The sequence below is a fragment of the Contarinia nasturtii genome, unplaced genomic scaffold (assembly GCF_009176525.2).
Source record: "Contarinia nasturtii isolate CC-2019 unplaced genomic scaffold, AAFC_CNas_1.1 Cnas_scaffold_1766, whole genome shotgun sequence".
Taxonomy (NCBI): Eukaryota; Metazoa; Arthropoda; class Insecta; order Diptera; family Cecidomyiidae; genus Contarinia; species Contarinia nasturtii.
In genome coordinates, this window is record NW_022199097.1 from 1 (window position 1) to 14,313 (window position 14,313).

The 14,313-nt window shown below is 34.0% G+C and overlaps 3 protein-coding genes across 4 annotated transcripts; 2 read left to right on the plus strand and 1 right to left on the minus strand.

Moving 5' to 3' along the window:
- The first annotated feature begins 826 nt into the window (after positions 1 to 826).
- LOC116347271 lies at positions 827 to 2,494 on the plus strand. Of its 2 annotated transcripts, XM_031777815.1 has the most exons (9): positions 827 to 908; positions 1,010 to 1,025; positions 1,131 to 1,274; positions 1,348 to 1,583; positions 1,668 to 1,960; positions 2,044 to 2,110; positions 2,193 to 2,231; positions 2,292 to 2,320; positions 2,408 to 2,494. In XM_031777815.1, the coding sequence occupies exons 5-9, from the start codon at positions 1,724 to 1,726 to the stop codon at positions 2,474 to 2,476; spliced, it is 441 nt and encodes a 146-aa protein (XP_031633675.1). In that variant the 5' UTR covers positions 827 to 908; positions 1,010 to 1,025; positions 1,131 to 1,274; positions 1,348 to 1,583; positions 1,668 to 1,723; the 3' UTR covers positions 2,477 to 2,494. The 2 variants fall into 2 exon arrangements, with proteins under 2 accessions (XP_031633675.1, XP_031633676.1); XM_031777816.1 differs by lacking the exons at positions 827 to 908; positions 1,010 to 1,025 and having other exon boundaries at positions 1,111 to 1,274.
- Positions 2,495 to 4,022: 1,528 nt separating this feature from the next.
- LOC116347270 lies at positions 4,023 to 10,858 on the plus strand. Its single transcript, XM_031777813.1, has 24 exons — positions 4,023 to 4,127; positions 5,388 to 5,403; positions 5,478 to 5,529; positions 5,601 to 5,654; positions 5,744 to 5,784; positions 5,849 to 5,887; positions 5,974 to 6,053; positions 6,305 to 6,386; positions 6,454 to 6,502; positions 6,559 to 6,696; positions 6,759 to 6,788; positions 6,872 to 6,882; positions 6,948 to 7,009; positions 7,351 to 7,393; positions 7,479 to 7,513; positions 7,687 to 7,714; positions 7,785 to 8,464; positions 8,536 to 9,223; positions 9,295 to 9,413; positions 9,474 to 9,510; positions 9,576 to 9,962; positions 10,050 to 10,310; positions 10,372 to 10,496; positions 10,628 to 10,858. Exons 1-24 carry the CDS (start codon positions 4,077 to 4,079, stop codon positions 10,751 to 10,753), a joined length of 3,234 nt encoding a protein of 1,077 aa, XP_031633673.1. The 5' UTR covers positions 4,023 to 4,076; the 3' UTR covers positions 10,754 to 10,858.
- An 817-nt stretch (positions 10,859 to 11,675) lies between these two features.
- Positions 11,676 to 13,001, minus strand: LOC116347269 (phenoloxidase-activating factor 2-like). Its single transcript, XM_031777812.1, has one exon. It carries the CDS (start codon positions 12,999 to 13,001, stop codon positions 11,676 to 11,678), a length of 1,326 nt encoding a protein of 441 aa, XP_031633672.1.
- Between the last annotated feature and the right edge of the window lie 1,312 nt (positions 13,002 to 14,313).

Here is a 14,313-nt window from a genome sequence, read left to right on the forward strand (position 1 = left end):
TGCAGTAATTGTTCTCTATCTTATTATTTATGTTCATTTGTTAAAAGGTTCCAAATGCTTTTACACAGCCAAAACAAGCAGACTCGATGATAACAAATAACCAAACAAAGTTATGTAGATAGGTTTTTTTTTCACACGGAGGAAGGAAGAAAAAGTCAAAAGAAAAAATGTTTGTGTTTGCATAGCCGCCATTTAAATGTAACGCACATTTAATGCTCTTCCTAAAGTGGGCGAAGCCCATACAATGCATTTACCAAACTGAATAATGTGAATGCAGTGTATTTATTAAACTGAGTAAAACACATCTAATCTAATGCATTTACATGTGATAGGGAATAATATTGCTGTATTCATTTTATACACTAACTAGTTTCTATTCAATATAATTAAAGCATTTGTTTGAATAACTGGAAACGAAGTAAAATAAAATGTTTGATAGCGAAAAAATGACTTTTTGGTTCAAAATACACTAATATGGCTATTCTAACTTCAACACTTTTGTATTTTAAATTCAAGGAGTAAGCCTGTGCAAATTCATTTGCTTATTTCAAAATACAAAATTCCAAGAAGGTAGCAACAAAATGTTTTCTCATGTGTACTTACCTTTCCGTGCGTTTGCCCGGCCGCTTACGTCACTGAGCTCTTTTTCAAATTCTTATACCTAACTACAATTTTTCTTCCAATTTATATCAGACTTACAACTATTTATTCAACTTCAATAGAAAGCATTTATATATTAAGATGTATGACAACATCTTTTAGTCAGTATCAAGCGTTTGTGTAGCTAAGATCTTTATTATTAACGAACACCGATCGCATTGCAAAGCTTTTAAATGTTACAAATTTACATTTTAAAAATGAGTTTATTTTACGCGTTTTTCACCATAATTGCCCTGTTTGAATACACTGTAAGTAAAGCCGTGCTTATAAATTTCTTTTTTCTTTATTTCTAAAAAAAGTGTTTTCACAAAAACGAAGAAATATTGGAATATTTTAATTTGTTTTACAGGAATTTCATGGAAGAGGTACTTAAAAACAGTGAATACAGAAAGAGAAGAGATTTGGGTCATACTGGTTCTCGTATCATTTGTTATTATATGTGTTTAACCTTTCATCCAAATATTCTCTAGTTTTTGCTCAAATTGTTGATGGCAACCTGGTCGATAAAATTGAAGATTATAATTTTGTTGTCGGATTAAAAATGCCTATAAATGATACTCATTCTACAAAATGTGTCGCAGTAATCGTTTCCCCTTGGAAAATTTTGACCGCAGGTAAATGACACGTAATAGTGTATTAGTTGTGTAGTAAAGTAACATCAAATGAAATTGACTCTCTCAATTTTAGCGCACTGCGTAAAGGACGCATCCGAAAAGGCTACTAAATCTTTATTGACATTCGGCACGTTAAACTTGGAAAAGCCGTTATCTCAAGTAGTTATAACTAAAGATGATACATTCGTGCATCCACAATATGGCGGTACACTGAAAATGAACATTTGATCGCATTCACGTCAAATATTTAACACGATGTACTGTATTTGATAGGTTTCAGCTCGTCAGTTGCCTTTGCTAACGATATAGGTTGGTGAAGTTTATACGGTTGTCTCTCATTTTACTCGCATTAATATGAACATTTGAATTTGACATAAGACTCACTTTTTTCAGCGGTAATTTTTTTGAGAACCCCGTTAATATTCGGCCCGAAAATATCCAAAATAGATATGGTTGATGAATATTTTGCACCAAATGAAGGAGATAACGTTAAAATGCTGGGCTTCTCGGAAGGCATTGGTCCCAATAATACGTATAAAGCAAGTAAATTGCGTATTGTCGAATCAACTATGGAAGATTTTGAAAAATGTTCAGATTTGTACCGGGAAACACGGCAGCGTATTTTAACGAAATCACAACAGTTTTGTGTTGCTTTGCGTAATCATACTAAACACAATACCAATAAGGTTTGTTTTTTGCGTTACACAATACATACCAAAACAGTACTAATAGAACGCACGTTATTTACGCACGTTAATACGAACAACAGGGGGACTCAGGTGGACCTGTACTTACAGGCGATGAACCTCCAAAATTGCTCGGCATTACTTCACATGGTTTGGCATTATTTCACAATTCTTCGTTTTTTTTGTTTGAATATTTTGTTTTTATAAAATTTAATCAAAACTTTGTTTAAAGGTTTCCCGGGGCTGCCGGAGGTCAAGGTTTTGGTATCAGGTTATTACTCTTGAATTAATTATTTAAATATATCATGGTGACGTTTTTCATATCTTGCAGGGTATCATGATTTCATTTCAAATCCAAGGGTGAGCACTCAAACGATCAAATTCTTTGATATGACCTCTTTGTCTGAATAATTTAATTGATTTATCAAATTTTCTTTAAACAAAAAGGGATTGCTTCGCGATAGCAACAATGGAAAAGGTGGTTCTTTCACAGCAATGAAACGACAACAACAATAACACATATTTTTACTGTCAAAATTTTGATGTCAAATGGTGTCGACATTGGTGACGGTATTTTGAAACAGACTGTGTAATCCATATTCATCGTATATGATCCTATGTAAAGTTCTATACTTGATCTAGTTCACATTGACGGTTCAAATCGGTTATGTTCAATAGCGTGGACATGGACTGTGTGTTTCTTCTGTTACATGTACGTTGTAATGGACAAGTATAGTAACATGGCGTCGTTTAAATAAATTTAAAAATCCGTCCACTCGTGTCGACACCATCTAGCACGGTAGTAGAGATTTCATTGCTGTGTGTTCTTTTGATTGATTTTATTCTTTTGCCCTTTTAATATTGCACAGAGTGTCATCCCATATGCTGGGACGACTACTCTGAGGAGTGTGACCTTTAATATTCTTTTTTGGATACAAATTCTTAATCGGACCCCGAAAAAAGAAAACTAAAAGTCACTCGCTCCAATGGTGACCCATTTATATGAGACATTATGTATATAAATTTATTTAGTTGATGTAATTGACGCTTCCAACAACTACGTGGCTGCGATTGTTTACACGAAAAAAAAAAGTAGTAAATGGTTCGGTTGGAAAAGTTCTCAAAACACTCAGCATACATGTACGGCAACAATTATTTCGAACAAAAAAATTGTAACTGAAGCTGATTGTGTGTATCGAGCAGAATCGGCTATTTTGGCTCTCGAGACGGTCAATACAGATGAGCTGTTTTACACACTCAAAATCAGCGAAGAAGAAATCTACGTGCATCCAGAATATGATGAGAAAACAAAGGACAATAACTGTGCCGTTATTCAACTAAAAACCGCATTGAAATTTGGTCCAAAAATTGGCAAAATCGATTTGGTAGATAGTAATTATGTAGCAAAGCCAAAAACTAATCTGACCGTATTTGGTAAGATATTCATACAAATACGATTTTGGAAGTGTTAATTAGACCATTCATGAATTTCATAGGTTTTTCGCAATCAAACGACCCGCATCGAACATATTTTGACACTAATCTCCAATATTTTGATGTAACAACTGAAAATTCAGACAATTATCAGAAATTAAAGAAGGTGAAGGAAGGGCGAAAAAGTTGCACAACATTGAAGATTGCAGACAGCGCAAGGAGACCACCTTCTGGAGGTATGGTTATCACAAAAGATAGGAAATTTCTCGGCATATTTTCGGATGTGAGTGGATATGAAGTCTGTAACTATCATCGCTTCATTAACAATCCGAGGAGGACATGAGCTCAACGCCTGCTATGTACTTGAAAACTAAAAACACTTATTGTGTTACTGACACAAATAAAACATTTGTTTTTACTTCGTTCTTCAATTATTCAAAGAAATGTTTTAATAAAATTGAACCGAATCAACTCATTTATGAACGAATTTATTCCAGGATTAATTATTTATGACATACCATTCATTTTTAATTGTTGACGGTATAACGGTATACAGAGGTTGTCTGTTGTTTTCTCAATTCCAAGCGTTTTTATTCACTCAATCGATAAACAGTTTCGAAACGAAACAACAAAATTTTCACTTATATATTCGAAATGCGCAGTTTTCAGATTGTCAAGAACAATGAATTTAGTTTACGTGTTGTTCACGGTGTTTCTTCTGATTGGATATAAGGTAAACAAGTTTTATTTTTGTTTTCAAAACTGGTGATCTGTTCAATTCGGGAGCCGTGTCACCATCCAGTTGAAAAAAAGTTATCAAGTTCTCGTGGTTAAAACAGTTGATTAAACACGATTAAAAGTCTGACGAACATAGGTGTTGACGAGAATTGTCTTTTGAAGAAAAAAAAAAAAAATTCAAAGCAGAGAGCCAATGGGAGGAAATGACAGCAAATTTTAAAATTGGCGCGCTGTTTAGTTTCGATTTGAGTTGTTAAATTACATTGACGTCACCTTTGAAATTGGTGGCGCCACCGTCGGCCCAATGAGACTTGAAGTCTTCACATCCTGTCATTGCAGAGAGCAATAGATGCCAGGGAGGGCCACCTCCTTAATGAGGGGTAAAATCATCAGTTTTATTTTAAATTACTCTTCGGTACTCCTCCAGCTCCTCAGAGCGATCCTCCCCACATTTTGAGAAACAGTCTCTGATTCAAACTTGGCCGCCGAACTCCTACTAATCATTCAATAATTCATGTAAATTTCATTCGTTCTTTCGTACGTAGATAACAAAGATATTTGTTCGCTTATAACTTTTTATAACGATGTTTATAAAATGTACGTTAAAAAATGACAGACAATCTATAGCTATATTTGTTCGATTTGCTTCTGTTAGGTTCATAATTACCAATACATATCTGCTAGTGAGAAAAACGTGCACCTTCCACTACAGTATTTCAAATAATTTTTATTTATTTTGCTAGCATTTATGAATAAAAGCTATTTGATAGTTAGATAAACAATTATGTTTATGCATAAGCTTCGTGTTAATTATTTATGCAGTCTTCATACAGTTGCTCTCTTCCGATTCATCAACAATGAGTTGACGTGTTTTTTTTTGCCACATATGTTTGAATGAAATTATTATTTTTAATGAATATTTAAACAAAGTTAATTCAATTCAGTTATGACATCTTGTTATTGAAAGATATAAAAGAGGCGCTTGCAAGATATCATCTAGCGCATCTGTTATTTTATCGCTTTTCAGTAATATCATGATTTAAAGTATCTTGAGCTTTGAGAATGAATTTATTTTACGTGTTTTTCGCCGTCTTTCTTTTGACTGAGTATTCGGCAAGTAATTTTTCCACTTTCTATTGAACATTTTATCGATTATAACAAAAATGATAGTAAACAAATAAAAAGACAAAATTACATAAATGCGTCATTTGTATCGTCTTGAATAAAAGCTAATGTAGACTTTTATATTTTTTAGGAATATCGTGGTGAAGGTAACTTTAAGTTCTTTTCTCCGTCGTATTCAATGCTAAATGTATGTTCACTTTATTTCCATCGATAAATGCAGTTGTTTCCCAAATTCTCGATGGCAATTTGGTTCCTTATATCGAATATCATAAGTATAACTACAGTTAACATGTGATGAGGATCTTCCCTATTCAATTCATATATTCAATTCTTCTATATTCAGTTACATCGTGGGTTTACAGTATAATAGGGAATGGAACTGGCGTTATATCAGTTGGTAGCTATTTTTATTGATATAATGGATCGAACCATTATTATAATTGTTATTGGTGCTAGAATGATTATTATATAAATACTTGTTTGAAGTGTTGGATCAATCGTTAGCCCTTGGAAGGTGGTCACGGCAGGTAAATGACACGTAGAATATTAGTGATCTAGTAAAGTCACATTGAATCATAATGATTTTTTCAGCCCATTGTGTACACAATAGAACTTCATTTACAATCGTTTGTAAGTATTGGTAATCATATGTTTTTAAAAAAAACTCAATTGAGCCAAAAATCGCTTACATTATACCTTTCTTCTTATGGCTATAGTTGGTACAGTGGATTTAAATTACCGCTATTTCACTTTGGATGTCAATGGTGAAGATATTATTTCACATCCAGCATATTCGGTACCGTACAATACATTGTCTAAACATACAGTGCCGCCAGATAGTTTGGAACCACCTTAGTATTTTTCATACAAAATGCCTTAACATGACGTTTTTCGAGATTTCAAAAATAATACTTTTTAACCTCGAAAAACGTCATTTTAAGGCATTTTGTATGAAAAATACTTAGGTGGTTCTAAACTTTCTGGCGGCATTGTATGTTTACCTTTTTTTATCCTCAATATTCAGTACAGTCGATTCATTCATTTTAGGGTGGGCGTCCTTTCAAAAATGATATTGCGGTACTTCGGTTGAATACTAGGATCCCATTTGACACAAAAGTGGAAAAAATAGGTAGATCAAATGAAAGTTATCGATTACATACCAAGCTTCGATTGTAAATCAATGTTCCAAATGGCAGATATGGTTGATGAAGGTTATATACCAAGGGAGGGCGACCTCGTAACCATGTGAGTATCTCAATTTGTAATAATTGAGCTTTAAATATATTAAATTTATCTATTAGGTTGGGCTATACCCAATCTTTAGAATCTGGAAAAAAGCGAAACACTTTGAAGAGTCCTCTGCGAGAGATCAATTCTACAGTCGAGAGTTTCTATAAATGCCAGGATTCTTATAGCGATTTAAATCAACAACGTCAATTGTCAGTATTATTTATTTATCCATTTTTTATTTATTTATTTTTATTTATTTATTAATTAAAAGTTGTGTTAAACTTCGTTCGGGGCGCCACAAGTAATTTATTTATTCTTTTTTGAAATATTTATTGAAAAGTATCAAATACCTAATCAATGACTGTTTAATTTTTGAAAAAAAAGCACAAACCAAGGTTTGTTTTTTGCATTACACAATACATACTAAAACAGTACTAATATAACGTTATTTGGCGACCAGGCGACTCAGGCGGTCCGGTTCTGACGAGCGATAGAAAATTCATAGGTGTCACATCATTTGATGTAATGATAATGATGATATAAATGTTATGATTGGGTGAAAATAAAAGTTTGAATCCGTGTCTTTGCTAAATTTTTGAAAAGATATAAATTGGAAGTGCCTTTTGCACCAAATGTTGCTATCGTTTAAATAACGCGATATTTTCACTATTATTCTCAACCATTGGACATTGTACATAACAGTCTGAGACTAACTAGTTTATACATATCATGGATTGTTCCTCTGAGCAGAAGGAATGGTAAGGAGGATTCCTTATATTTCCCCTTACCGTTCCTCCTCATTAAAGGAAAAATCTCTGATACATATTAATAATTTGAAAATTCATGAAAAATACCTTCGTTAGAGAGACGACGAGCCCGAAGTGTTTACGTTAAGTACGACCAGAGGTGTTCAGTAATCTCTTATCCTTTTTCATTCGTCGTAAATTTGAGTGCAAATAACTTTTCTTTTCTGAATATTTCATGTTTTAAGTCTCTGGTTATAGAGATTGGATTGCGAACCCCACTGTGAGTTTTGAAAATATATACAGAGTAACCTCTCTATAATGGAACGGGAAAACCTTCACAAAAGGTGAAAAATAAAAAACCACTGCGTTCCAATGAAGAGAGGTTCTTCTGTAGTTTTTGAATTAAATTCCCTTACTTTTAGTGGATCTGCTACAAAATCTTCAATTTAACAGGAATATAGTGGTAGCAGTAGTGGCCTAAGTAATATTTCTTTTCTCTCTTTTACATTTAACTCAAAAATACTAAATTTCTTACACACATTCGTATACAGTTTACGAGACTGATGGTTGTAAATTTATTGCCGCAATATTATATCAGAAATACACCTCAAGTGGAACATGTGGGGCAGTGGTTTTATCTAATAATAAAATTTTGACATCGGCTCATTGTGTGAGCGATCAACCATTATCCGTTACACTGCTCTTGGCCACATCGAACACAGACGAACCGTACAAATCACTGAATGTGGTTACAGATGAAATATTCATTCATCCCGAATATAGCAGTGGAGACTCTCCCCCGTTTGTCAACGACATAGCCATAATTTTATTGAAGAAAGCGTTGAAGTTCGGCCTAAAAATCGGTAAAATAGATATGGTTCCAACGAGCTATATGGCAAAACCAGGTGAAGATGTAGAATTATTTGGATATTCAGAATCACAAAGAACGCATGGAGCCTCGTATTATGACACGAATTTGCGATCGATTAATACAAAAATTGCGGACTTTGATCTTTGCCTCAGTTCTTATGCCGGAACTGCCAATTTAGAGAGAGGAAAACAATTGTGCCTCGTATTGAATAATGGGGAGCAAAGCACGGGACGTTTTTCGGGTGGACCGATTATAACAAAAACCAAAAAATTGCTCGGCATCGTTTCACATTCAATGAATGGATTGCCTCTAGTTGTCAGTTCAGTTACTGGACATCGTAAATTCATCGATAACCCAAGGGTGAGTTGATTGAAGTCAAGTTTTAAATGGATTATTATAAAAAATAAATCGCTTCATTTTCAATTTAACAGGGTTTCCGTCCCAGCAGCTCAGGTGGTAGGCAAAATGTTGAATATACCAGTGTCCCTGGTGGACAAACGGGCAGATCAATTGGTTCAAATGTTCCGAGCAGACAAGTGAGCAGGTCCAGCAGCCAAACAACAACTGAAAGCGATTTGGTTCGAAAAATCGAAGACCATAAGTATACGGCTGGACTGTTATACAAAGATGATAGTAGCGGTGGTCGAAATTTGTGTACTGTAACGATCATAACGAGTACCAAAGTATTGACCGCGGCCCATTGCGTGCATAACAAATATTCAGTGACTTTAGAACTTGGCACACTAGATACAGATAAACAATATAAAACCGTGAATGTTAGCAAAGAAGAAATACTTGTGCATCCACAATATAGCGCAGACCCTTGTTTTGTCAACGACATAGCTGTAATTTTATTGAAGAAAGCGTTGAAGTTTGATTCGAAGATTGGCAAAATTGATATGGTCGATAAAAAGTACGTAATCAATACGGACGATAAAGTGACGTTATATGGGCATTCTAAAGGCTATTTACGATATTTTGATTCGAAAATTGCCGACTTTGTTGGGTGTCGCCGTTCATATTGGGAAAAGAACAATGATAACCCATGGTTGGAAGAAAATCGACAATTTTGTGTTCGTGATGGAGAAGAAACGTCCATTGGAACTGGGTATTCGGGAGGTATGGATTTCTTTAAATTTTCTCTAAATAATTATTCAATTTTAACAGAGAACATTCGAATTTTGTTATAGGTCCTGTGGTAACAGCTGGAAAAAAATTAATTGGTATATTCTCATATGATAAAGATGGACTACTGCTAGAGATTTGTACTTCCATTATTGGCCACCGTTCATTCATCGATAATCCAAAAGTGAGTTAAACATGAAACTTAGTTTAAAAGAAAGTAAAATCTCTAATACTCTTTTTATAGCTTTTTATAACTTCCAATCGTGGCAGCGGCAATAGCGGTAATTTTTAACATTTCGAAAAAATATACGGAATGATTTTTTTTTCTCAAATAATTTCGATACAGGTGGAACCGCTGGACAACCAAGTAGGACAAGTGGACAGACAGGAACAGGAGGCCAAACGGGTGCATCGCGTAGAACAAGTGGTCAAACAGCGAATACTGGAAGTTTAGTTGATAAAATCGAAGGTTATAAGTACATGGCGGCAATTTTCTACACAAGAGAAGGAAGTAGTAGCCAATCTGTTTGCAGTGCAACTATAATATCAAATTATAAAATACTCGCACCTGGTCATTGTTTGCACCTAGTGCAACCGGTCACCTTGATACTAAGTTCCAAAAATTTGGATGAACCACAGCAAACGGTGTCCATTCCACCAGAATTAATTGTTATTCACCCTGAATATAACACCAATACGTTACTGAATAATTTGGCCATGATACAGCTCAAAGGTTTATCTTTATTGATTTCTTTAATTCGGATTTTAGGAAATTCAAATATTTGAAATTTGAATCTAATAAAAAATTAAATGTTTAAAGCTATGTTGAAATTTGGCTCAAAAATGGGCAAATGTGAAATGGCTACTTCAACATACAAAGTAAAAGACGATGAAGAAGTCACAATAGTTGGTTACTCTGGCAATCGTTTACATATCGCCAACGCAACAATATCCAATTTCGAAGCATGTAAGATGTCATATTCGCAAATAAGCGACGACAGTCCGATGTTAGTTGAGAAGAAACATTTCTGCATCCGATTCAACGATGAAGAACATAGCTCAAATGAAAGATATATCGGAAGTATGAAACTTTTTGTTATTTCGTACAAATGATTTCTATTATATGTCGATTTTTATTGCAGGCACGATTATTAATAAAAACAAAAAGGTCATTGGCATAATTTCATTCAATGGTCTCGATGGACTGCCACATGTTTGTAGTTCGACTACAAACAGTGGCTACCATGATTTTATCGCAAATCCAAGGGTAACTATTGAATTTTTCGCATTTTTTCATTCTTAAGGAATCAGTGATCTACATGATGAAATTCGTTGATTTGTCACAATTAATGGAAGAATCTAATGAGTATTTTCGCAATTTGTATGAATTATTTTTAGATTTATGCAATGAATCATCGCAAGAAATATGGATCAAAGAAAGATATCGACTCTGAGGAGGAGGAATTAGAATATCTCTTAGAACATCAAACCGCAGGAGAATCAGAGGACCCTTTTATAAACTAACACTTATTTTTTTGGAATTTATATTAGTTTTTAGTTGAAATAAAGAGGATTACGTACGCAAGCTGACTTTTTGCGTGGCACGAAAAATTTGGGAATAAACTGAAACCAACCGTTCAGGAATACATACATTTATGCTGTAGATTGAATGATGCATTCCCAATCACCATGTAAAGTCAGGTTTGGATTTAATTTTCTGTGGGAAGAGTTATCGTGCTAACAGACTCTTTACCACATCCCCACATTAACATGGCCAAAAAACCGTTATTCAGTGATTCCTTCGACCCAAAACATGTAGAAAAACGATTTTTAGCGATTTCCAAATTTTTTGTAATCAACAATACTTTACTAGTAGTCTACACAGTGCATACAGTGGGTGTGCGGAAATGTAATTTTTTTTTTTAATTTATGTATTTTCATTTATTTATTCATTTATTTTTGGGGAAATACATAATTTAACAATCAGCTTCAATCAAATGATTACAATAGGAATTAAATTGTTTTTAAAAATGTTTATTATTATTGCTATCTGCTTTAAATGGTAAAAGTTCTTATGATTTTTATTTATTATTGAGATGTACTGAAAATAGAGAGACATTATGAGACAATTTCAACTTGCAACCACCAACGATGGCGTTTCAACAGTTCACTATCAACATCAAATTTTCGATATTGAAGATAAAAAAACATATTTTTTTCAAATTTTCTTTATCAAAAAACTTAAACTCTAGAAACTAAAAGTTGAATTCAAATTTATAGTAAAACTTGGTAAAGAAACGTTTCTCTCCCTTTAACTTTAGACAAATCATGAATTTAATGAAGTATTTAATGACTATAAATTGAAGAACAATGCTAAAAAGCTGACTAACTAATCAAATGTGAATTTTCACAAAAAAGAATTTTCTTAAATTGTCTCCTCTTTGCCTCAATCAAACAATTCATATTGCAAAATATTTTCCGGTCTTATTCTCATATTAATAAATCGAAGTTTTTGTTTGATCCAATCACTAAAGTAGGCAACATTAACGTACATTCCCGGTATCTCTTTCCCACATCCAATTCCGCCGGCAACGATGCCTGTTTGATAAAATCGTCCGATGTCATGTGGAATTTCGCAAAATAATGGCAATCCACCGTCTCCTTTACATGTATCACGTCTACCGCCGCCTGCGCACATCAAGCTATTATGCAAATTATAAAACGGTCCCAATCGTGTTTTTCTTAAGATCGCCTCGCAATTTCCTTGCTCCACGATAGGTAGTTCAATTTTCTTCGACGTTGCTTGATATTTTCCATTACGATTGGTCGCATTTTTGCCCCAACCGCCCGATGTGCAGATCGTACCTTCATTAGTTTGAATGCTTTGTGGTGGTAAACAAATGGTATTCACAGCATCGGTCATTTCAAATGGTTTGTCCACTACGATCAATGCAATGTCATTGATCAACGAATCGGCGTACAAATCTTCGTGATTGATGATATTCGTTACGTTTCGTTCTTGACGTTTTCCATCCGATTCTGGTTTCAAAATGTCGTGTTCACCGGCACGAATTACCAATTGTTCGGGTTTAAATTTCAGTAGCAAATGAGCCGCCGTTAAAATCACAGACTCATGTATCAATGAACCACCACCCAGGTAACGTAGTTTACCCGATGGCAATCGGAAGAATATTCCAACCATCCACGGGAATTCATTCGGTCGCATGTCGTCACCGCTGATTATTCGACTGGATATGAATTGGCCATAACCACATTTTTGGATTGTCATAAATTTATTGTCGTCATCATCATCATCGTCGACGTCATCATCGTCATCATCATATTCGGTTTGATCGTTCGGCCCATTTTTGTCTGGAGGTGGTTGATGCAAATCTTTTATCGCTTCATCCGCACAACATGGCACCTCCATATCATCACACTCCACAAATTCACCTGGAAGGAATTTTTTCGGTGAAATTCGGGACGATAGTCGCCAATCAATTAATTCCGTACCATTGTTCACGACTTTATCATTGATGCACAATGAATAGGCAATGCAAATAATATTATCACAATTTGTTATGTTGGTCGGTTCGTTTGTGGCAATGTCGGGTATATTGAAAATTTCCGATAGTTTTTCGTTATCAACACTGGTCTCATTTGAATCATCCGATTTCGATGACAATGGACGGCGCTTTAGCTCAGTATTTGCTGGATATGCTTGCGCAAAGCAAAACAATATGGAGATAAGTAGAAATTTACACAGGAACATTTTTTTACACTTTTTCGATTTTTTCTTCACTTTTTAATGTTTTTTCCGATTTTTTAGCTTCGATTTTTTCAATTCAATATTTTTGGCATTTTGGTCAATCAATTTTTTGATCTTTGAAAATGTTCTTCGATGTTCTCGCCTTGAACTTTAAAATATAAGTGTTGGTTGACACTTGGATCTGTCTTTTAAATATGAAAATGTACTAATCACCATCATTTGTCCTGAAAATGACCATTATGACCATTCCCGTTTTATTGGGTCCATTTGGTTTACCTGTTGAAAGTACTTAATTGCCATTTCTTGTCTTTCGAACTTTCTTCCATACATTACGCTTCCCATCGAAATACCGTCTGAATTTCAAATAATTAGATCTAATTAAGTCGTTTTTCTGAGAAATTTTCATGTGGTTAACCAAATTGTACTAGTATTGTACTTTGTACCTTTTTTCTGCGTGCCAGGTAGAACCCGTCGTATTTGGTAAAAGAAGTACAATTTTATAATAAAATAGTTAATTTCCCCAAATTTTCAAGTGGATTAAGTCAAATTACATCATTAAAAATGTAGGTATTGCATTTCGAGGCACATTTTCAGGCTTCAAACTTTACACCGATAAATAGAATATCGCTAAAAGATGATTCCAGTCCATTCCTCACTTTCTCCAATGAACCTGTAAAGTCACATTTGACTTACGTTTTTGTGGGAAAATTTATCGTGCTATCAAACTTTTGCGTAAATTTTGAGGTGTTTAGAATACTATACTGCACAGAGTGTGTAAAAGTAAAAATGAAACGAAATAAATAATAATAAAGATATATCATTTAATAATTGAATTCAGCATAAATTCTTTTATAAGATAATGACGCTGTAGACTTGGAGTATCTGATATCATCATGATTCATCTCCGCCTGGGATTATCAATGAAATTGTAGTTAAAAACTTGTGGTAATCCATTGATATACGAAACTATGCCGAAAAATTTTCTATCTCTTGTGATAACAGCTCCACAATTTAGTGTTACAATCACGTCTATTAGAAAAGTACATAGACAAAGATATTAGAGTAAGGTTACTCTAATATTCGGAGTAAATGAAGGGTTTACTCTTCAAAATGAGTTAAAAGAGTACGGTTTCGATTTTTACCTAAATAGAAAATACGTGATTTTTCATGTAAAATGACACTTTCCAATTATCATTCTATTTCTTACGTTGAATTTTATATTTGTTTATATTCGCCGAATATCCTACATGTTGATGATATACATATAATATATGTCATATATGTATACCAACAATTCACAGAACTGTTATTTGAT

Coding starts and splice junctions, on each gene's coding strand:
- LOC116347271 (XM_031777815.1), top strand. CDS start 1,724: ATGGTTGATGAATATTTTGCACCAAATGAAGGAGATAACGTTAAAATG. Junction 1,961..2,043: donor CTAAACACAATACCAATAAG/GTTTGTTTTTTG, acceptor TACGAACAACAG/GGGGACTCAGGTGGACCTGT. Junction 2,232..2,291: donor GGTCAAGGTTTTGGTATCAG/GTTATTACTCTT, acceptor CATATCTTGCAG/GGTATCATGATTTCATTTCA.
- LOC116347270 (XM_031777813.1), top strand. CDS start 4,077: ATGAATTTAGTTTACGTGTTGTTCACGGTGTTTCTTCTGATTGGATAT. Junction 6,503..6,558: donor GAGGGCGACCTCGTAACCAT/GTGAGTATCTCA, acceptor TTTATCTATTAG/GTTGGGCTATACCCAATCTT. Junction 7,514..7,686: donor ATTGGATTGCGAACCCCACT/GTGAGTTTTGAA, acceptor TCAATTTAACAG/GAATATAGTGGTAGCAGTAG.
- LOC116347269 (XM_031777812.1), bottom strand. CDS start 13,001: ATGTTCCTGTGTAAATTTCTACTTATCTCCATATTGTTTTGCTTTGCG.